At 39.7% G+C, this 23,486-nt stretch overlaps 3 protein-coding genes across 3 annotated transcripts; 2 read left to right on the top strand and 1 right to left on the bottom strand.

Annotated features, from left to right (window-relative positions):
• The first annotated feature begins 562 nt into the window (after positions 1-562).
• Positions 563-3,704, top strand: LOC136684349 (green-sensitive opsin-2-like). Its single transcript, XM_066659148.1, has 6 exons — positions 563-665; positions 792-1,088; positions 2,179-2,347; positions 2,566-2,731; positions 3,124-3,363; positions 3,612-3,704. The coding sequence occupies exons 1-6, from the start codon at positions 563-565 to the stop codon at positions 3,702-3,704; spliced, it is 1,068 nt and encodes a 355-aa protein (XP_066515245.1).
• A 2,498-nt stretch (positions 3,705-6,202) lies between these two features.
• On the top strand, positions 6,203-11,514 carry ftr84 (finTRIM family, member 84). Its single transcript, XM_066659133.1, has 8 exons — positions 6,203-6,825; positions 7,229-7,324; positions 7,901-8,026; positions 8,182-8,289; positions 9,886-10,042; positions 10,403-10,456; positions 10,696-10,749; positions 10,971-11,514. Exons 1-8 carry the CDS (start codon positions 6,271-6,273, stop codon positions 11,501-11,503), a joined length of 1,683 nt encoding a protein of 560 aa, XP_066515230.1. The 5' UTR covers positions 6,203-6,270; the 3' UTR covers positions 11,504-11,514.
• Positions 11,515-13,562: 2,048 nt separating this feature from the next.
• On the bottom strand, positions 13,563-21,373 carry nfkbib (nuclear factor of kappa light polypeptide gene enhancer in B-cells inhibitor, beta). Its single transcript, XM_066659143.1, has 6 exons — positions 20,529-21,373; positions 19,447-19,564; positions 18,884-19,088; positions 16,086-16,174; positions 15,721-15,972; positions 13,563-14,995 (listed from the first exon to the last, which is right to left on the bottom strand). Exons 1-6 carry the CDS (start codon positions 20,963-20,965, stop codon positions 14,951-14,953), a joined length of 1,146 nt encoding a protein of 381 aa, XP_066515240.1. The 5' UTR covers positions 20,966-21,373; the 3' UTR covers positions 13,563-14,950.
• Positions 21,374-23,486: the final 2,113 nt, after the last annotated feature.

Here is a 23,486-nt window from a genome sequence, read left to right on the forward strand (position 1 = left end):
AGTTGAAAAAAAATCTCAAAATCCCATTTACAACACACGTGGGACCCACATGAGAAAATTGGCTAGTGAAGTCTAATCAATAATCTTGTTATCCTTTTAGTCTGGAAGCCCTCGAAAAAGCTTAGAGAAATAAAATGTTTTTGACAGATGTGTTTTAAGCCAGTGGCACAATCATTCAGGCCAGGACTCCTCCTGGTGGCTTACTTAATTCTTTCTAGCATGTAATTTATTCAGTTGGAGGTTTTCGGCAGATAATCCAGGGATCCCGGAAGGTGGCCCATATCCTTTGTGGCTGAGACTGCGTTGTATTCTCTGTACTAACAGGTTTTGGGTGTTAAAGCTGGTGGGGTGAGTATAAAAGAGAGAAGAAGACACACACCACAACACATCATCTGAGCCAAGGAGAGACCCTCCAACTGAGAGACAGACTGAACAGCAGAGAAAAGACAAAGAAGGCATCTACAAACAATCATCAGAAATTCAGAGGGTCAGAAGACACCAGGGAGTGTCCAGGCCTGTCCTTGCTCTCAGGCTTTAGGAGAGCTCCTCTTTCAGAGCCGAAATGGCCACTCATGCAAACGAACCAGTATTTGCAGCCCGCCGCTACAATGAAGATAGCACAAGGGAAAGTGTATTTGTTTACACTAATGCTAACAATACAAGAGGTCAGTAGTTAGCTTTGTATTATAGTGACAACCTTCCCAGTGCTATAAATTGTTTTTTGTCTTCATCAGTTCAGCAGTAGACTTTGAATGACTGAAAGGTCTTACCAAAATAATGTCTTTTCACAGATCCATTTGAGGGTCCAAACTATCACATTGCACCTCGCTGGGTCTACAACGTTGCTTCCCTATGGATGATATTCGTTGTTATAGCATCTGTCTTCACTAACGGTCTGGTACTTGTAGCAACAGCAAAGTTTAAGAAGCTGCGACACCCTCTGAACTGGATTCTGGTAAACCTGGCTGTCGCAGATCTTGGGGAGACAGTTATTGCCAGCACAATCAGTGTCGTCAACCAGATCTTTGGCTACTTCGTCCTGGGACATCCCTTGTGCATCATTGAAGGGTGGACAGTGTCTGTTTGCGGTAAGTTGGTTGATATGGGATACTGGGGTTTATTCTTCCATGTGAACGCCTAGGAAAAGTCAGTTTATTTCTGTATCAGACATTTTGAACAGTAATTATACAAAGCTTAAGACATGAAGTGTTCCTGAGCCTTCAGTAGGTGTAAGATCATCATCATGTTTCTTGACATGTGTGAAGAGTTGAGCACTAAGACTTTGATCCACGGTAATGTAATGAGGTCATGAGTGCATGCACTAATCAGGTATTACCTAATCCACTGATATGTGATGGGATTTGGACACCTCATTAGCTGGATTTGTTCCAATGAAACAGTGAGTGCACCACATGGGAAGGACTCTACTAATGCATATGGCCCTTTGTGAACCAGCAACCTTGTGTGAACAATAGTCACCAACCACTAGCACAAACGAAGGACAAAAAATACAAATCAAAATGGAAAAACAATACAGAAGTACTTCTCTCGAGAGAGAGTGAGAGAGAACAGAATATATATAGTTTTATTTTACAAAAAAAATTCAGAGGTTGTGTTAATTTTCTCTTCAAGTTGAGTCAACATCGGTTAACCTTTTTTTTCTTATTCTTTCATTTCTTTTCTCTTTTAAATAGTGATACACTGAGAATACCATAGCAGTCAACCCTAAAAAAACCTGTGACAATGGTGTGTACTTTGCCATAGCCACAGCCTTAAATGCAGGGACTACCAGGGGCATCTGGTTGGCACTAATTACCTCTTAGTATTCAGAGATTTTGAGTCTTCACTGCTGTCTTCCGGAGTAGCAGTGCCTAAATGTCGTTGTCCCTTGCTGGCAGCGCAGGCTGGCCCCCTATATTATAGACCAAAACACATCACGGCTTACCCTTGCTGCTGATCTTTCATCTTTCTTTTATTCAGATGTAGCAAATTCTGAAGAAAATTGAAGAAGGTATTTACAGAATGTCAGAATCAAGGACTGTTAATGTATTTTACACCAAATTTACTCAGATCCAGAGGTATTAGATTGGAAGGAACTGACTGAGAAACTGGGAAGAACCTGATTTCAGCCAAACCAATAATCCAATTTGTAACTATTCCTCTCCCTCTTCACTGCAGGTATCACAGCTCTGTGGTCTTTGACTATAATCTCATGGGAGCGCTGGGTGGTCGTATGCAAGCCATTTGGTAATGTCAAATTTGATGGGAAGTGGGCAGCAGGGGGCATCATCTTCTCCTGGATTTGGTCTATCATCTGGTGCACCCCTCCCGTTTTTGGCTGGAGCAGGTATCTACACAAACATTTGTGTTTCATTTAAGGAAGAACAACATAAAACTAGAGATTCAATACAATTATTTCCCATTATTTTGTCTCTTGGGCATTACAGGTAGACCTGCCCTAAATACTAGAAAAGATTTCTTAAGTCTTTCAAATTATTTGTTTCTTAGAAGAAACAACATACAAGCATTCAGGACTGAAATCCCTCTCTTTGTACTGTGTCTCAGGTACTGGCCTCATGGTCTGAAGACGTCCTGTGGTCCTGATGTGTTCAGTGGCAGCGAAGATCCAAACGTTGCCTCCTACATGATCACACTTGTGATCACCTGCTGCGCTCTTCCTCTTTCCATCATTATCATCTGCTACATCTTTGTCTGGAGTGCCATCCACCAGGTAAATCACACAGACATCTGAAGAAATTAAGAAATCCATTTCCAATTTCAAATAAAATGTGGAAGTTAGAATGCAGCATAATGGAACTACATAGAATCCTTGGCCTGTAATTCACAGACAAGTTAATCCTTTAAGTTATTTAGTTAAACCATGATCTCTGTCACATAATAAAAGGGATTTTACAATAATTTAATTTTGTCTGGTTCAGAGCATGATTTTTCTAAGGATGTACTTGAGCAGGGTGGTCACCAACTGTATTTCAGTAATCCAGCTCTAGGCCAAAACATAGTTATGGATGAGAACTTACCTCAAATTTAAAAAGTTTGGATGAACTAAGAGCATGTATATTCTTGTGTCCATCATAGGATCTTTAACTCCTCCCTTTCCAACAGGTTGCCCAGCAACAGAAGGATTCAGAATCCACCCAAAAGGCAGAGAAGGAAGTGTCTAGGATGGTGGTAGTGATGATCATTGCCTTTGTTATTTGCTGGGGACCATACACCTTTTTTGCCACTTTCTCTGCCCTTAACCCTGGTTATGCCTGGCATCCACTGGCAGCAGCTTTGCCCGCTTACTTTGCCAAGAGTGCTACCATCTACAACCCCATCATTTACGTCTTCATGAACCGCCAGGTGAGGACTTAGAACATATCAGGTGCTCAGTTAACATTCAAACACATGTGGAAGTACTTGAACGCCATGTATAATTGTGCACAGGTTTGTTTTCTCTGGAACCTAATCATGAAGGCAATGACAAGTATCTGTTAAGTTGCCAGAAAGCTTGGGATTTAATTTATAGAGTAAGAACTGCCAATTGCCATGTTTATAGTGTTTGGATAATTTTTTTAAACAGTTAAATTACCTCTCTCTCTTCCTTTTAGTTCCGTAGCTGTATCATGCAGCTCTTTGGAAAGAAGGTGGAAGATGCATCAGAGGTCTCTGGCTCTACCACAGAAGTGTCTACAGCTTCATAAAACATCTGTGCTGCCCCCATTGTGCAAATTAATTTCAGGATCACTCATGGACTGCAGTCATTATCAGCCTGCACTGTATGCTACATTCATTGTGGTCACATAGCATAGCTCAGCAACATAAAATAATATTTTTGTTTCATTTCAGGACTTCATGATAGTGGCTATGATGAGATTTAACACTGAGAGTGCAGGGTGATTTGACACATGCACCGGTTTTGATATACTGGAATTCTGCATGCGATATTCTCAAACCACTGACCTCTCTGAATCAGCTGAACCAGAAACGAAGACTGAAATAAGGGATCCCTCACACCCTCACACACTTTATTATCTATAAAAGACATTCTTTATGCCAATCTAAGCTCTGTATCTGTTCTCAAATATTCATGACATACTGGAGAGGTTATCATTGCTGGAGAGGTTATCATTATGGTTATCTGCTGGAACCAGAGTCAAGGTGTAAGACTGTAGGCTTCTAGAAAAGAGAGATGGCCTACACTTATCTTTGCACCTGCCGGGTACTATAGACTAGTTATGCATTTTCAAAAAATGTAAAAAAAAAAAAACACAAACAATGTATGTATTATGTATGTTTCTTGTTTTTCTTTAGCAAAATAAAGCACACGTTTGCAATTCAATCCACCTTTACCTTGTTTTCCCCAACACAGACAATTCATCTTCCTCACAAATACCAATCACACTTATGCAGAAGTGTACACAACAGAGGTAAAATATATATTTTTAAATTCTTGACCAAAATAACTAAGACCAAGGGTTGAGATGGTTACATGACATGGGACTTAGGTGTTCCACAGGGCTATGATTGTGGGCCTTTTGTTTTCTCATTATTTACAGTCATTAATATTCATAATATATAAGATATCGCTTTACTCTGATGATATAGGTCAGTAAAAGTTTGAGATTTTATCACTGACCTTAATACATTTGAGTTTAAACACCACAGTACAGACATTGGTTACAGTGCAGACTGGAGGTCACAGACAAAATACATTTAACTAAAAAAAAATCATGTAAACTCTACAATGTGCTGAGAAAAGTATTCATGCTTTCATAATTGATAGACTACACTACTGTGATTGCTAGTTGCCATGCACTCTATCTATAAAAGGCTTTAACTAGCTCAGAACAAACCCATGTTTAAGTTTAAGTCTGAGTTTTTCAGTCTGCTTATGGCATTTATTTATGTGTAGAAACATTATAAACCTATACCTTGCAATGTTTCAGAATGTGGGGCTGTGGAGGTGGAGGCCAAGTGTTTCATTTTGCTTTATGTTCACTTACCTTGGCCATCATGTTGTTTGCTTCTCAGAGACATGTTAAATGTGTTTGTGTGTGTTATGCTAAGGTCTACCTGCATGGTGTCTTGTGTTTTGTACTGACACGGGGCTCAGCAAACCCTTGACTCTTTGTCACCATCTTCTTTCCCTTGAGCAATGACACTGTGTTACCTTCAGGGCCGTCACTAGAGATTAAGGGGGCTAAGATTTAACCAGGGGGTAATTGCCTCATAAAAGCAAATTTTTTTGACATGGTACAGATTAAGCAAAGCCACAAAGAGCTAAGATAACATTAGTTCTAGCTAAAGCAGAGCTGTAGTTCCCAGTGTTTCAGCTCTGACCTGCTGCACTCTGTACCCCCGCAAAAAAACAAAACGCTGTAAGAAGGACTGTGAGTCCATTGGCTGCACACTGAATGGTGGACAGTCAACTTTGGCCTTTGATTGGCTAAATAAATGGGATGACCAATGAAAGTGTGTTCTCTGTTTAGGAGCAGTGGAGAATCTGTCCCTCACTCCGGCTGAGAGAGAGCTGTGTGTTTCTGTCTGAAACATAAGTGTGACCTCAAAAATACATAAAACGTGCCCGTATCGGTTCCAAACGAAACGCATCTTTTAGCGTCTAAATACGGGACAATTCCATTTTACAGGTTGGCAACGGTACGTGTACATATTCTGTCAAGATAGCCAACTTTTCTGGAGACAGAACCGTTGTTGAAAAATGAAAGACAGGTCTAACGACGTCCACGGCTACCATCTTCCCCTGGAACACATCTATGACACTATCTTCTTCGCCATCACACCCATAAACAGTGACCCCATCTTCTTGAATTTACAATTGTCAGTATTAAATCTGCTATGCTGAAGGTTTATAGTATATTAATACGGGATTTTTGCTTAAATTTAAAGCATGTTTTCAACTGTAGTTTCTCTTGTGTTTTTCTGTCCTCAATGCTTCCATACACTTCACCATTCCCATGCTGGTATCCCACACTCTCTTGAATATGGGATCCATAAACAGTCATGAACATGAACTCACCTGAATTCCCACTTTTGTTTGCATATAAACACTGTGTCACCTTTACCTTCAGGATGTGTGTATTTATGCATTTGGCTTTTTCCCATGAAGCAACAATCTATGCCAACTCTATAAATACTGGTCCATCTCCAAGGCATACTCATACTGTCTACTGCATTTCTGCAGACAACTGTATCACAATCCATCTTCTGCTTTCTGGACAACCCTCTCAATTTTTTTGCTTGCACAAAATGACAGACTCCTACTTGTGTGCTCTTTGTGCTGAGGGGCTGCGGGACCCCGTCTCCATCCCCTGTGGAGACACCTTCTGTCTGGAGTGCATCAAGATCTACTGGGACCAGTCCGACCACATTGGAGTGTACAGCTGCCCGCAGTGCAGGGCAACCTTCACCCCTCGCCCTGTCTTGCGCCGAAACGTTCCAAGCGTCAGCCACCACGAATCCCACTCTCCTTTACCTGAGCTCGCTCCCTTCCCGAACCTGAAGAGAGACGCTCTGTGTGACTTCTGCACTGGACGCAGGAATCGAGCGATCAAATCCTGCCTGGTGTGTTTGGCATATTACTGCGAGACTCACGTCAAGCCCCACTATGAGTCGGCCACATTTAAGAGGCATAAACTGGTGGATGAGACGGGTCACCTGGACCGGAAGATCTGCCCTCAGCATGAGAAAGGTCTAGAGCTGTTCTGTCGCTCAGACCAGATGTGTATCTGTGTGCTCTGTACAGTCAGAGAACATCGCAGCCACAACACGGTCAGCGCAGAGGAGGAACGAGCCGAGAAACAGGTCATTATGGATTCATTTTCTTCAGTTCCTTTTGGTTTGCTGTTAAAAAAAAATAGCTAGCACAATTTTACTGCAAACAAAGGACTATATAACACAGTATAACTCTACATTATATTTCTCATGTTAAAATTGTTGTATAAATATTATTTTTATTTCTATACATTTTTTAATTTACATTTAAATTTTGATTGTTTTACTTTATGAAAACTGAGCAAAAGTGTATTTGATATATTTATGATTCTCTGTTATTTTTTGTTTTACTTTTTTATAACTGTATAGTTATTATGTTTGAATGAATTAAATATTTATTTGAACAATATACTCAAATACAATTAGAAAAAAATCTGCATACTCAGTAGAAGGAAAGCTACCATCTGATCTCTGTTAAACACTTGCCTTTCAGAAAGTGCTGGTGGTGACCCAATCCGAAGCCCAGCACATTATTCAGGAGCGTATGAAAGAGCTTCAGGAGCTCAGACACAATGTGGAGGTTATGAAGGTGAGATCCATATAAAACTATTGTTTTATCAAGGACTGCTTATGTACCCTGGGGTAAAAGAGTAATAAAGGTATAAGAACAATTCTGTCCAGAATCTGGCTGCTGGGATGTGAAAAGATGTACGGTTAAGGTACATTATTGGCCACTAAAGGTACAAACGATATAACGGTAAAACAGTGTTTAAAGGTCAAGCTTTATTCCCTAAAGGTACATTACAATAGTTGTTTTTATTATAGAACTGTGTCAAATATAAAAACGTAATAAAAATCCTGGAGATTAAATAAAGTGTATGAAATCATCACAATTTTAAAATCTACAATTATAATAGAATAAGGTACAATCATGTTCCTTAATTAAAAGTACAAAAATGTACCCTTGAGGGTACCACCACAGAGACAGCAAAATGTACCACTACAGCAACAAATTTTCTGACAGTGTATTATGAAATTAATAAGTTGCTTTCTGTTGTCCCATGGCTCTACTCTGTAATTATAATTCTGCATTTTGCTGCCTCTGGTTGTTGGGATGTGTACTGTGTAGTTGACATTCTGCCCTCTGCTGCCTCCTATGCCGTAGGGAAATGCACATCGTGCCCAGGCTGCCAGTGATAAGATCTTCAGTGAGATGTTACAGTCTGTGGAGCGTTGGCATGCTGAGATCTGTCAGCTCATCCAGGCTAACCTCCAGGCAGCCATGACACAGGCAAGACACTTAACCCATATTATCATAATTCTATAGCCCTAATTCATATAGATATAGGCCAAGCATGGTTTCATTTGTATTGCCCTAAATGAATATTAAATAGACAGAAAAGATGGGGAGGACCCCGTCTTGTAAATGTGTTAATATTTGTGTAGGCCCAGGGCTATGTCGAGCGACTGGAGCAAGAAATCATGGAACTACAGAGAAGAGACGCTGAGTTACGGCAGATACTTGAAACAGAGGATAACATACATTTTCTGCAGGTACAGTACACTGAATGTGCCTACATTAAATATATCTCACTTATTATGCTTTACTTATTATGCACATTTTTTGTATGTGTGTGTGTTGCTAAGCTATTATGCAGTGTTTATGGTTATTGACAATAGTTTTGAAGAGACGTCTGCAATCCAATGGCATAACAGACGGATTTTACTGGTGATGATACTGTGTGCTATCCATTTTTCTATAAATCTATGTAGCTAAGATACTGCTGTGATTTGAGGGCTGTGTGTTTATCCTCCTTCACATCCTTTTTGCTAGAGTTATTGTAAACTAGCTTGACCATCGTCTGTAGCTAATAACCAAGCATTATGCTTTTTGCAGCATGTGTGGCATTTCCACTGATACTCTCAGAGCTGTATAGAGAGAGAGAGAGAGTTGCTGTAATGGCGGATCATGGAGCATATCAATTGTCGTGGAAGTTAGCGGCAGACACCAACAGTGCCATAGAGTTACAGCAGAACAGATGCAAATGTGATGCGCATTTAAAGTTGAAGACATTTAAAGAGTGATACTTTATATTTTCAGCACATTTTCAGCACATCTATATCCAATTGTTAAAGCATGCTAGCAGATTTCCCACTACATTAGTAGATTTGGGGAACGTTAGCAGTTAATCAGGCTTTGGGTAAAGTATAAGCATAACAATGAACAACCTGGAAATGACCTTCTTATAATGTCATTTTATGATTTATTCCATTGGGAAATTAGAGAAAAATTATTCTAGCGTGATGTTTGTCTGGGGAAGTATTTGTTAAATGTAACTGGGTGAGTGATTGTAGAGTTGTAAATGCAAAAGTTGAAATGAGTATTTATTTTGCAATAGTATCTATAAAATTAGACAAAAGTAAGGAACAGAGTTGTTGTTGTGATTACATAGTAAAGGAAGTAATTAATAGCAGATTTCTAGACAAAGGCTTTACTTTCTGTTCAATCTGATATCATTTTACATTAGTCTTTAAAATTATGTCCATATAGGATTACAGACACGACCACTGTGTTAGAAAACAAATCTTAACAGATTTATGAACATCTCCGTCCTCTAACATATCAGAAACCATATTTGACACTGACTACTGTACAATGTGTAAAAGCAAAGCATACTTTTCTTACGCAATCAACAACATGTAAATACCTCTAACTTGGATAATATAGCGGTAGACTAAAATGTATATACGAAGCAAGTAACACCAGATGTGCTGTAGAAATGTTGTAAATCAAAGCATTAATTGAAGACTAATGACCAAAAATGTGCAATTTCACTCCTTGACTCTATGCATTTAAATTGGTTGCCTAGAGTTTCCTGGAACTATTTCGAGCCACCAAGCATTTGGACATCCGTTGGCGCAATTCTCCTTCTATATAGCTCAGGGTTCTCTATAATTCATGGCCTGGCTACTCCACCGAAAAAGTAGAACACACCAGTTCACCCAAAAATAAATAAAATTAAATAAAAATCTATAACTGTGCACATATAAAAAAAAAAAAAACCTATTTACCATACCACATTTGAAAACAGATTAAACAGGTTCAAAAAGATTGCTAGCAATAATACATTAAAATTGTGATCTCTATAGAATTTTCAAGCCTTATCTGTAGCTCCCGAGCCAATGGTGCCCAAAGTCCTGATAAACCCGGAGTTCTCCTTCGGTGAGGTCACCAAAACTGCTACTGATATTAAAGAACATTTGGACGACATCTGCAAACGAGAGCTAGGCAACATTTCCAAAAAAGGTATTTTTATTTATACTTTGGATCTCATATAATAGAGCTACCTTACCTTAAAAGACTAATGGTGCTAAAATATAATAGCATGTGCTAATTACTGTGACTGAAACTAGCGCAGATAGCATGTTAGCTGGTTCTCAGTGATTCAGGTTTTTGTTTAGTTCATTAGCATTTATAGACTAGGTCTGCTTTTAAAAGTCAGTTTGACCTTACCTCAACATGCTATAATATGTCCATATGTATAATGGAGGAAGGAGGTTTTGCTAAGGTTGTTCTGGAATATTTTGATTATATATGGTCACTAATTATATATATATATATATATATATATATATATATATATATAATTTTTTATTTTTTTACCAGTGAGTGACATCCCAGTCTACGTGCTTATTCCAAGGTCTGGAGGTCGTTTTAAAGGTACAGGTATCAAATCTAATACTAACAGATTAAAGCTAGTGTTATCTGAGTTTTTGAATCTTCCATTCACTGTAGTTATATTACAAAATGATACTCTCATTATTAGCAGAGTTAACTTAATGCTCTAATGATAGCAAAATGTATCATTATTATATTTATTTGCAAAGTAACAGCTATACTCTTTAAAACCTTGCAAAGAACCATGGAAAAACTTAAAACCCTCCCATTCCTATCTGCAGCACCCACAAGAGTTGATCACCATGAACCTAAAACCAGAGCCGACTTCCTCAGATGTGAGAGAACCCACACATACAACAAAGAAATGAACACAAACAAACTGGCTGAGAAATTGTTGCTACCGTTGTCATTGAAACTGTGCATAAAATATATTGACACCATATATAAACAATTTATTGTTCTCCACAGAGCTCCAATGACAGTGTTAACAACAGTTTTGATTTAAAAAAAGCCTATATATAAAATCCTAATTATAACATGTCCTTCTGATGGACAGATGCAGTGAGGCTAACCTTTAACCCCAACACGGCCTATAAGGAGTTGGTTCTGTCGGAGGGAAACCGCAGAGTGGTGCGGAAGCGCGCAGTGCAGTTTTACCCGGAGCATGCGGAGCGTTTTGACGGATTTTGTCAGATCCTGTGTGCAGAGCCTCTGAGTGGGGCGCGGTTTTACTGGGAGGTGGAATGGAGTGGGGAGTTCTCCATCGGTGTCGCGTACAAGAGCATCAGCCGCAAAGGCAAGAACTCGCACAGCCTTCTGGGATATAACGACCGCTCCTGGAGCTTGCTCTGCTCAGAGTCTGGGTTCTCCGCATGGCACAACAAGATGGACAAAGACCTCCCCATCTCAGTCAGGGCAACGAGGATCGGAGTCTACCTTGACTTTGCTGGGAACTCTGTGTCTTTCTACACCATCTCAGAGCCCATGGAGCTCATTCATAGATTCCAGGCCAGGTTTTCTGAGCCTCTTTTTGCCGGTTTCGGGGTGGGAGCGTCTGTTTCTCTGTGCGAACTGGAAAAACATACCTAGTCCTAGAATAAAAAACTATTGCTTAAGCTTTGCTTTGATATTTAAATGTAATTGCACACTAAAAAAAATGTCTTCCATATTACCAGCTTCACTGGCACTAAAATCTTTCAGTGGATTTCAAAACAGTACAAAAATTATGAAACATAAATATTCCTATGAATCATTAATATTTATTCAAATAATACTGTGTTATGATTGCATTAATTATTACACTAATTAATTTTATCAACTGTATCAGGGTTTGGCTTGTGTAGTGATTATTCTCCTGTAAATTGTTACATTTACTGTTTCTTAGACATATTTTTATGTATATTTTAGACTGTAAATATAAATGTACCCGCAGCTGTACCCCTGAAAACCAGAAAATGTAAATCCATTGAAGCTAAGCAGTGTTGACCAGGGTTTGTTGGGAGATTTTCAAGGACAGGTTGGGTGGCTGCTGAAGAACATGTTGATGAAACCAATAGGGGGCGCTGTGCCTGTGGTCTGTGCGGACTTCAACTCATCTTACCTCATTCATTGCTTGTAACGGCTTATCCAGTTCAGGGTCATGCTGGGTTTGGAGCCTACCCAGAATCTCTGTGAGCAAGGCGAGAACACACCCTGGAGGGGGCGCCAGTCCTTCGCAGGGCTACACACACTCACACATTCACACACACCAAGAGACACTTTTGAGTCGCCACTCCACCTACTAATGTGTAATGTGTTTTTGGACTGCGGGAGGAAGCCCACGTGGACACAGGGAGATTACACCGAACTCCTATAGACAGTAACCCGGAACAGGGTTTGAACCCTGTAGAGAACAGATATATCTAATAATCTATGCAACAAAAAAACAACCTTATTATTTAAAAGAATAAAATCAACTGCAATGGTTAAATTCCATATTAATGTCTAATAATTTATTGCACGTTTGAAAACTATTTATTTCAAAGTAATTAAAGCTGGAATCAGCCAATTCTGAGTACAAAAGCATGAGAACAGAATGTAGACCTAGTTAAAAGAACATAGTTTTCTGCACATTTCTGTATTTTTCCTGTTTTCTCTCCTGAGTCAGCTCACCCAGGGTTTAGTAAAGAGCTGATGTTGTGCCTGAGATCAGGAACAATGCAAAAATATGCAGGAAAACAAAGTCCTGGGTTCTGGGGACCACTTGGGCATTGTGTTGGGGAATTTATGGGCTTATTATCCAGTTAGCCATCTTTAAATCTAGGATATTAACATTGCTCAATCATTTTAAATGCTCCATGATAAATCATTTTAAATAAACTCAAATCAACCTGTGTTGGTTTACACGGGTTCTGTTATTCTACAACCTGCTGTTATCTACAGAAAACAACAGGTATTAATAATACATATATACATAATATTTAATTAGTCTGAAAACCAGCTGAAGGTGGCACGATGGCGCAGAAGGGAGAATAGCAGTCACACAACCCCAGGGACCTGGAGGTTGCAGGTTCAAGTCCCGCTCCAGATGACTATCTGTGAGGACTTTGGTGTGTGTTACCCCCCCTGTTCGTGTGGGTTTCCTCCGGGTGCTCCGGTTTCCTTTCTCGGTAGGTGGATTGGGTACTCAAAAATGGTCCATATGTGTGAGTGTGTGTCGCCCTGTGAAGGACTGGCACCCCCTCCAGGGTGAGTTCCTGCCTTGTGCCCAGTGATTCCGGGAAGGCTCTCGACCCACCGTGACCCTGAATTGGAAAAGCGTTTACAGATAATGAATGAATGAAAACAAGCTGATTTTCTTCCCTAAAAATAACTTGACTCATACATCAATTTTTTTAATTACATTTATTCTCCATTAACCTTGTCAGCCATTTCCAGAGAGGATAAACAACAGAAAAAATAAAATTCAATAAATGAACTCCACATTACTGTTGTGAGATTTTCAGCTTGTATCTCTGGGCACAGGTTACCAGTCCTCCGTTATTTAAACCCCAGCTTACAGACAGGAAATGAAGTGGAAATGCAGTATGAACCAGATTTGAACATTCCCACTAGCCTTCTCACAAAACTGTACTCACTCCTACATACTTCTTTCCATCCTTTGCTCACATACACGTCTATAGGGCTGGGTATCAAACAATGACTTGTTTTAATATGAAAACCAATCCGATAACTTTACTGAAAAATATTCCCAACACGCGTGCCTATTTTATTTTAATCATTCATTTGAAGAACAGGCTGTGGGGGTCCTTACTGAGCACAGTATAGTCAAGAATTGCTGATGTTAAATAACTACACTGAATGTATTCTAGTCAGCTAGTCTAGTCAGCCAAAAATGGGATATGCAGATGCTGGGCAGTACTGAAGCAATTCTTGCAGGAAAGGTTTTATAATTCTTGTACCCAGCCCTTTCCAACCTCCGATTTTTTATTTTCTTGTTTGTACTTACTTTTACCTTAAATTATCATTTAACTTTCCAGTGGGTTTTCTCAGTAAAGCTGACCCTGTAGAGGAAAGGCAAGTTTAAATAATCCAATGACAGAAATCTCTGGTTAAAATTATCTAGCCCTAAAGATAGTAGTGTTGCTTTTATCAGATGAAAATGAGTAAAGGTTTAGGATTTATGTGGGGAAAAAAGCTGCTAGCACTTTGGGAAAAACACTTCTTTTAAAGTCACTGTAAATAAACTCAAGTTTTCCAGAGCTGAGATATATTTTACAGAACTATTGCTTTCATTTTTATATTTTCTGAATGGAACCAGGTGTAATTAAATTATTACATGGGATTTCCCAGACAGAGTGCTTGAGAACCATTGGTTAAATTCATCATAAGAAATACAAAAACAAAACAAAAAAATGTTTGCTATTATCGTTTTATGGCTACAATAATTTTAGATACTCACCATATAGTGTTTAAGATCAAGTACCACCACCTGCACCAGCAAGGACATCGCATCTATTTCTATGGCTGAACAAATCAAATCGAGGAGCTATGAGAGAATGGGGATAAAAAGCAAAGAGCTGCCACCATTTTGTCTTCAGCTTTACAAATGAGGCTTGTAAATTAGGCAGGGTTTCAAAATATAATTAAAGTAAACGGCCTGCTGCAGATGTTGCTACTTTAAATAATAAAAATTCTAAAATGTACAGTACAATCCCGAGTGTTAAGCTTCCTCACGCAGCATTAGGCGAAGGCATTCTTGACCCTCAAGATCAATCTCTGCAGACAGTGTAAGTCTAAGATCAAGCCCAATGCTAATGTCACAAAGTAACCTGACAGATCTGAACTTAGCAGTTCAATTTCAACTCTTTTGGTTTGTAATATGCAGCAATTTTACAGCTCAGAATAAAACACTAAATCACACACTGATTAGACTTGCAGCATTGCAAGCTCAAACAGTACCAGCATTAATAAAGTTACATACGCGCACACGCACACACAAACTCGTCAAGCCAAGTCCCTGTATTTTGTCCCTCGAGACCCTGCTATGATGTCCAGTCACAGCACTCGTTGTCCATTGATGATGACATCGTCAAACTCCTCCTGTAACAGAGATTTAAAAAAATAAATAAATAAAAATTTTGTGAACACGTCTGCTACAATTATTGTATAAATTCAGTATTTCAGTTGAACACAACTCATTTCTGCAGTTGTTTACATCACAGCAAAAAGAAATATATTTATCAGTCGGTTTAGGGAAATGCAAATAAAAATACAAAAAAAAATTAAGTTACAAAAGCTATAGTACATTTAGGTGTATGTTTTTTTTTTAGTTAAACACTCTTTCAAAACTAGTGTCACAGAGTCAGATTGATTTAACAAATACATGCAATCAAGGAGAACCTGAACAAAAAATTGTTCTTTAAACTCAGTCACACTTAATACTTTATAAAAAATATATTTTATATTTCTTATTTATTTCATATTATTAGTTTTTGTATTTACTGTGATTGCACCACACTTACTGAGAAGGCATGAGTTTAAATATAGAGAATGATCTTACGTGCCTAAAACCTCTGCACAGTACTGTATTTATATATATTTCCAGTGTTTGCCCAGTACAGCCATACATATTAAATTTGCAGATTTTTTTTCCCCAGAGTATTGTACATATAAACAGCGTTTATCACTTTTATCACTGTTATTTATACAGTGGTTTACCATCAACTAAAATTGTTAAAATTTAAAACATGATAATAAAAGACAAATGACATATATATAAAAATCCAGACAAACTTTATTAACTCAACAATAATCTGCTTCCTCACCTCGTCGCTCTCTAGCAGCTTGTCGTCATCATCATCACCCTCCTCTTCATCCTCTTCTGGAGTGGAGGCTCCAGCAGACTCCAGTAAGGCCTGCAGTTGTTTGTTGGGTCTATAGAGGGCACAGTAGAGCGGTGTGTGTCCAGCGTACGAGGGCTGATCCACCGAGGCTCCTGCTGTCAGCAACAGTTCGACTATAGCACAGCTCTGAGTCTCAACCGCCCAGTGAAGAGGAGTCCGTCCGGAACCCTGATCCTAGAGAGAGAGAGGAGAGGAAAGAGAGAGTTTATAAAAATGCTTTTGAAGCAATACAGTGTAATTATGAACATGCATTAGACATTGAATTTAAAAGAGCCCTCTCCTCTCACCCTTTGGTTCACATCAGCTCCAGCTTTCAGCAGCATGTTAATCATGTCACAGCATCCTTTCTGCACGGCCAAGTGGAGAGCACTCACTCCTACAGGATGAGGAGAGAATTGGGGAGATATACTGTTATTATCTATGTATTATTAGGAGAATTATTGCCACAACATGGGCTGCAAATGGACCCTTATTAAAATGAAAGTTTTTCAACCTTTTCCAAGGGTGAACACAGTTCTGAGGTCTTAATAAAAACATTATTGACCTGCTTTGGTCAAAACCTGACAGCCCTGTTTAGAACAGTCTGTGTCAGCACCAGTTCCTTTAAACCAGTGGTCGCCAACCAGTCGTTCGCGATGACAGGTCAATCTCCAAGACCATGCAAGTTGATTGCGATACATCATGGCTGCTTCAGTTACTACATTTAAAAAGACAATAGCTACATCATTCTGTATCCACAGTGGTTCGCTAGCTAGTTAAGCAGTATAAAGTTGTGGCCACACAGGATTTGTGTCTGCAAACTTTGACATTTGATTTTGCGTTCCTGACCAATAGTACTGCTGGTCTGTACTGTCTCTGCCCTGTCTGAGCCAACATGGTGGCAGTGTATATGGTTTTGGTTTTAAAATGGGAGCTATACAAATATTTCAAGTGGATTACACATTACAAGACAAGTGAGAGTCACACTATATCCCCATGTTCTGTTGAGTTGTGCTACCTCTCAAAATGTGCTACCATAGTGAACTTTTATATGTACAGCCTATATAAACAGTAGGTTTATTTGGATCGCCTGAAAGAAGAATATCTGAAAATGCCCCCCAACAGACGTATAAGCAGGAGATATGCACAGCAAAAATCCCCATATGAGGGGAAAGTTAAGTCATTAAATGGTAATTACAGTGATAAAAAATTGACTGGCGCCCTCTCCAGGGTGTGATCCCGCCTTGCACCCAGTGATTCAAAGTGGGCTCCAAACCCAAAGCAACCCTGAATTGGATAAGCGGTTACAATTATTCATCATTCATTCATTCATTATCTGTAACCGCTTATCCAATTCAGGGTCGTGGTGGGTCCAGAGCCTACCTGGAATCATTGGGCACAAGGCAGGAATACACCCTGGAGGGGGCGCCAGCCCTTCACAGGGCAAGACAGACATACACACACATTCACTCACACCTACGGACACTTTTGAGTCGCCAATCCTGCAACGTGTGTTTTTTGGACTGTGGGAGGAAACCGGAGCACCCGGAGGAAACCCACACGGACACGGGGAGAACACACCAACTCCTCACAGACAGTCACCCGGAGCGGGAATCGAACCCACAACTTCCAGGCCCCTGGAGCTGTGTGACTGTGATACTACCTGCTGCGCCACCGTGCCCCCCCCCCCAGTTACAATTAAAGATATATATATAATGTATGATGCACCCTCATAAAACAGATTTATCATAAAAAAGCACTTTCAGAATTGTGGGTCTGAGCATGTGCAGAGCTGTTGTAGGATAGGTATCCATAAGTAGCTTGTCAGAATACCTGTTTAGGACTTGGCACCACAATACGTATATTAATGTTTATTAATGAAAAAAGTAAACAGTTTCACTTTATGTTATTGCAGGTGATGGAGACATACAACTTTGTTACTTTACGTAGCCTCATGCTGGCAGATATTTCATTTTTTCAGATTTCAAAATGTGATCTTGTACAAAAAAAAAAAAAAAAAAAGGCTGGCAAACACTTTAAATGATTACAAGCTTCTTGTTGTTCACCCAAATGCACAGCAGTAAGGTGCAAGAAGAAGAAGAAGAAGGGCCAGTTTTTAGCTGTTTTTGCTCTGTATTCTTTCTTTAGTTGTTATTTGTGCTCTTATTACTCTGTGCTCAACTTTGCACTTTCTCCTTAGGACAACGTGACCTGGTTCAATTCCCTCAACCAGTAGGAACATTCATAGTTGAAGTGCCTTTAAGCAAGGCACCTAACCCCCCAAACCACTCCAGTTATGTTCCAAGTATTATTTAGGCAGCATGGAAGAAAGTGATTGGGTGGTCTTGTTCTACAGTGTTTGGGTTGGTAGGCTCCAGTTAGCCAAATTGTACATATGCAATGAACAGGTGATTTTTTATTATATGCCTGGTTTCAAGTTGAAAGTCTCATTGGTATCAACCTGACACATCACCTACTCCAAACAAATTCCAAAAATTCCCAACATTACTCATCAGTCCACTGAGCCACCCTCATGTGAAAAACAGAGATTAGAGATATGTAAGGCTGAGTCAGATGTTGAGTGTTTAAGTGTCATCTGGAACAACATTTCTGACAGAAGGGATGAACAAGAGAAGCTGAGGTAAAGAAAACATTGTCTTTGTGCCAATGATGTCTGCCATACCAAGACAATTACTACAACCTAGACATGACAGCTGTTGCTTATTTTAACATGACGCATAACTGCTGTCACCCTTCATATTAAAGAAAACAATCTGTCCAAATCCCCCATTGATGAAGAGGTCTTCTGACTCAGACTAACTTCATTCCTAAAAACAATAATAACAATAAAGGTTTTGTCCATATGCAACACTACAGCATTACACGCTGCAAAAGGGTACTGCATGGACATTTTAACTGGGCATTACCCACACAAAATATTCAAAAAATACGCAAATACAGGTTACATTTTAAATATTTCCAATTTTCAATCCATTTTCTGAATTTGTCCATTTTCTGAGATTGCAAAAACTTTCCAAGATGTGTGGTTCACCTTCCTATTTGCAAGCGTATGTGTTTATGCATATTTGTGTGTGTGTGTGTGTACCTGTGTAGTTGGTGATGTTTAGGTGATTTTGATTGGTTCGGTTACAGGACGTGAGTTCTCGCACACATTCTGTGCGCTGTTCTCTCACTGCAAGGTGCAGAGGGGTGTGTCCTCCTCTTTCCTGAAGCTCTGCAGATGCCCCAGCCTCCAGCAGAACAGACACACACTCACTGCGGTCCATGATCACAGCCAGGTGAAGAGCCGTCTGAAAATGAGATGAGAAAGAGAAAATGAAAATAAGAATATAATGAACATAAGAAATTAATCAGGAGACAAAAATAAGTATGAGGCAAAACACAGATCTCTCGGGTGTTTAAAATAGAGCACAACATATTGTTTGTTAAGCAGTATTGTAATATAGGCCTTTGCAGCGCCAATGGCTGGAAAAATAATGATGGAGAATAGTATCCAAAGAACACCAATTTTTCAGATCTTCCATGATTTTACCATTTCATATATAATATGAACTATTTAACTATATTTAACAGATAACATAATTTAACAGACAGCTTTGATTATAGCTTGTGAAGATCAATTGTCTGTGTGTCTGAATCTCAGCTGACCTGTCCCAGGTCATTCTGTATATCAAGGTATGGTGTCCAGCTGCGGTTGATGGAGATGAGCTCCAGCAGGTATTGAACAAAGCCCCAGTTCTCGTGGATCAGCGCCAAGTGCAGTGCTCTGCCAAAACAGAGAGAGGTCAACAGCTCAGCAGGCACAACAAAAAAGGGCAAGCCAAGAAAAGCCCACAGATTCCACCTAATACATTGAGATATATCTTACAACACACATTAAATCTGTTTCCTTTGACTCTGGGAAAAGGTTTCACAATTGGACAGGTTTTCATTTATGTTTCTGAAAAAGTTTGACAAAAACATGTAAAAAATGAAAAATGTTAAGTACAAAATAAGAAGAAAAAAATCCAAGTAGCAAAATATGGATTCAGAATGGGAAAAAAACATATGCCACAAAGTATAGTTTTCCACAGCCAAATGATTCACTACACATCCATTATGTGATTATGCATGTCCAGTCAGATGACACCACAATGAGAGACGAAACCCGGACTCTGATCAAAGTCAGAAGCAGTGATGGAAACCACTGGCCTAGATCCAGGAACAATTGGTTTTATCTACTCTTAATTTAAGCAAGGGGAGGTCGATTTCCCCAGTCTCCCCAGGGAACCCAACAGATGCATTACATAAAACAATGTCTCCAGAAACTTGAGAAGAATCCACACATTCAGGAACTTAATGTTACTGGCAACGGCAAATATTTCACTTTTTCATAGTCTAGATATAATAGTGTTTTGGGAAATAGTAGTCATCCTGCTATCCTCCTATCTCTAAATTCATGTATGTGTATATTTATCCAAGTATCTACCTAAATTTATCTATTCATCTGCCATCTACCATCTGTTTGTATCCATCAGTCACTTTATCTATCTAACTTCATCTATCGGTCTGTAAATCCATCTCTTATATCTACACCCATCATCTGTTTTATACACACACACATATATCTACCTGTTTATTTATTTTAGTGACTATAAAGCCTGAGCTATCCATCTGTCTCTGTCTATCAACCCAACTTATTTACCCATCTTTTTATGTCTATCATTTGGCCTCTAAATCTATCAACTTACGTGTCTCCATCCTCAGAGAGGAAGCTCAGAGTCCTCCAGAGCTCCTCTGTGTTCTGCTTGTTGTCCCCTGCTGTATCTCGTCCTCTCCCCGAGGTTACCTCTACTTCTTCGACCTCGTCCCGCAGCAGCAAGGCGGTTCGGATCCCGGCTGAGAGGCACTCCGCCGCGGCCTCGTCAGTGATAGAGTCCCCGATGGCGGAGTCAAGCCGCTCTCCTCCGCCGCTGAGAGAGACGCAATGCTCGGTGTGGGTCTCCGGTTCTCCGCCGCTGAGAGAGACGTAGCTCTCGCTGTGAATCCTCGGCCGCTCCGCTGAGCCATCTCCGTCGGTGTCGAGGAGCGAGTCCAGTCCGCTGTCGAAGCGCTCCTCGGGCCGGCCGTCATGCTTGCCTCCACCGCCGTGGAACAGCTGGGAGAACCGCTGGTGGCCCCACTCCATTTATTATCATTAACGAAAGCTTGGACTTTCTCTTGCTCTCTCTTTCTCTCTCCCTCAACAGTCAACCTCACTGATTTAAAATGTAGCTTTAGCCTACGTTAGCTTCGGTCCTCTTGGTTTCGTTCTTCTGGGCCTTTTCTCGCTCTTCTCGCCTCGATCACATTCCCTCACAACAACAACAACAACAGCGCCAGGCGCCGTTAGGCAGAGATTAAATCCCCATTCCATGTCCGTATCTGCACCATTTTCCCTAAATATCTCCAAACTAACTTTTTTAAAACTCTAAATCCAATGCTCAAATCCCGAGCGGGTCCTCAGCCCCAAGCTTCCAGAAAAAGCTCTTCGCCTTTGGCGGAGAGTAGGTGATTTCCCGGGGAATTCCCAGGCCAGGACCGGTTCGTTTGGGGATTTTGTTACAGAGTACGTCTCAGTTAGCTCCACGTTCCCTACGCCCTACTCCCTATGTAGTGTACTAACTTAGCAATTCAGGTCCTCTCGGTATACACACTCCCTCAGTATGTTTAGAACTAGGTTTTAAAATATGTTTGCATATTACATGAAGTTTTTATCTAAACTGAATGGGCTGTTTAATTATGGTGAAATTTATGTTCATGGTGACTTACAAGACAAATCATGTTGAGTCAAGCAAAGGCAGATTTTACGATCTTGCCCAAGCACTCTATTTTTTTTGGTGTAATAACTGCTTCTCTGGGGTCAGCACTGAAGAAACTGAACTTTGTAACATGGAGGACTTTATGAACCCCCCTCCCCTTTCCCCTCCCCCCTTCCCACTGATTTCAGTACAGTGTTATAAAAATGAATTACACTAGGGGGAGCCCCAAGAGCAAAAAGCACAAATCTTACCTAGTGTTCCTTTAATTTATTAACATATTGGACCTTTTCTATATGAGTGTGCTTGGAAAAACCTTTAATATTTTCCCATCTCAGTAATACTCATGGATTATACAGCTGTTACCGGCAAGTTAAATGACATAAAAAACATTATCATATGTCATGAAACTAAAGTGCCTAAAACAAATAGTTCACTATATGAATAACAGGAAGATGTTGTTCGGGATTCAGTCGTAGACATTATCCTAAAGCATGTGCACTAGTCATTGACAAGTCACTGAAAGGTGTTTTTTGGAAACCCTACACCAAGGAGCAAAGTGTATTTATGTAGTCTTTATTTATGCAGTCTTTATTTAAGGCCTCTTTTATGGGAGTCTTCTGCAGGGTGCACTGGGATGCCAAGCTGAAACCCTGTATCTAACTTGGGATTGAGTTTCTCTTGGAAGGAAACCTGGAGGTTTAACTACTGCAAATAAGAGCTGGGCATATGAAATATATTATTTTTATTTTATATGTCAGTATGACTAGGTCACCATTTGGGAAGACCTAAAGCATATGGAACAGATATATGAAACAGTGTTATCAGACTATCACCATTATACAATTACAAAAAATAAATAAACAATTTTATTATCATCCACACACAAATATATAACAACAAATCTGTGTTTGCTTCATCATTTTCATACATGCCTTGTACAAGGTATGTTCCTACGTCCACGCCAAAACACTTATCAGGATGAAGCACTTACAGAAGATGAATTAATGAGTTTCCATAAATACTGCTTTAAATATTTGGATTTAAAACGTGAATAACGATAGTTTGGATGAGCTGGTGCCCATAGGCCTTTGGGCATATTGTGTCGTTATGTCAAAGTCCACCACCAGGGGGCAGTGCAGACCCTTTTATGTCATTTGTGTGTCTCTTTAGTCAGTCTCTGATGATGTCATACTCCAGAGGTTCAACACTTCTCCAGAAACATCAGCGTCAAGGGCTTTTGTTTTGGGGCCAGTGCTATATTTCTCTCCCAAATGACAAAAGAAATAACAAATTCATTTCGTATTTTCAGTCAAAGTGGTAACATTAGTACAGGCAAGATGTACTGGATGTTGGAGATTTTTTATTTGGTTTTTAAGGGGGATGAGGGCAGTAAATACCTGGTATAGGACAGGTACCTATTGAAAAAGTTTATAGACCTATTACACAAAAAGAGCACTTTTAAACAGATCCTTTCTAATTTTGATAATATTGGTGATTATAGACAATAAGAATCACTTATTATTATTATTTTTATTAAAGAGCAACAACATAACAGAACTGGACAGTTGGTGTTCTTCAAGTGTGCTGCACTCAAATTACATGTTAGGATCTGTTAGAAAAGTCTGTTATTATGTCCCTGGTAAATTGCGACTGGACAAAAATCATTCTGTCCCAATCAGCCTGACGTAGCAAATGTGTGAAAGAGAGTGAAAGAGAATAAAGGACAGAGAGAGTAAAGGAGTCACTGGAGATGACTTAAATGTGTTTTGAAGGTGAATGTGTGTGTGTGTGTGTGTGTGTGTGAGAGAGAGAGAGAGAGAGAGAGAGAGAGATAGAGAGAGAGAGAGAGAGAGATAGGGAGGAGAGGGGAGGGGAGAACAACAACAAAAAAGACAGGAAAGAAAAAAG

This window comes from Hoplias malabaricus, chromosome 2, assembly GCF_029633855.1.
Source record: "Hoplias malabaricus isolate fHopMal1 chromosome 2, fHopMal1.hap1, whole genome shotgun sequence".
Lineage (NCBI taxonomy): Eukaryota > Metazoa > Chordata > Actinopteri > Characiformes > Erythrinidae > Hoplias > Hoplias malabaricus.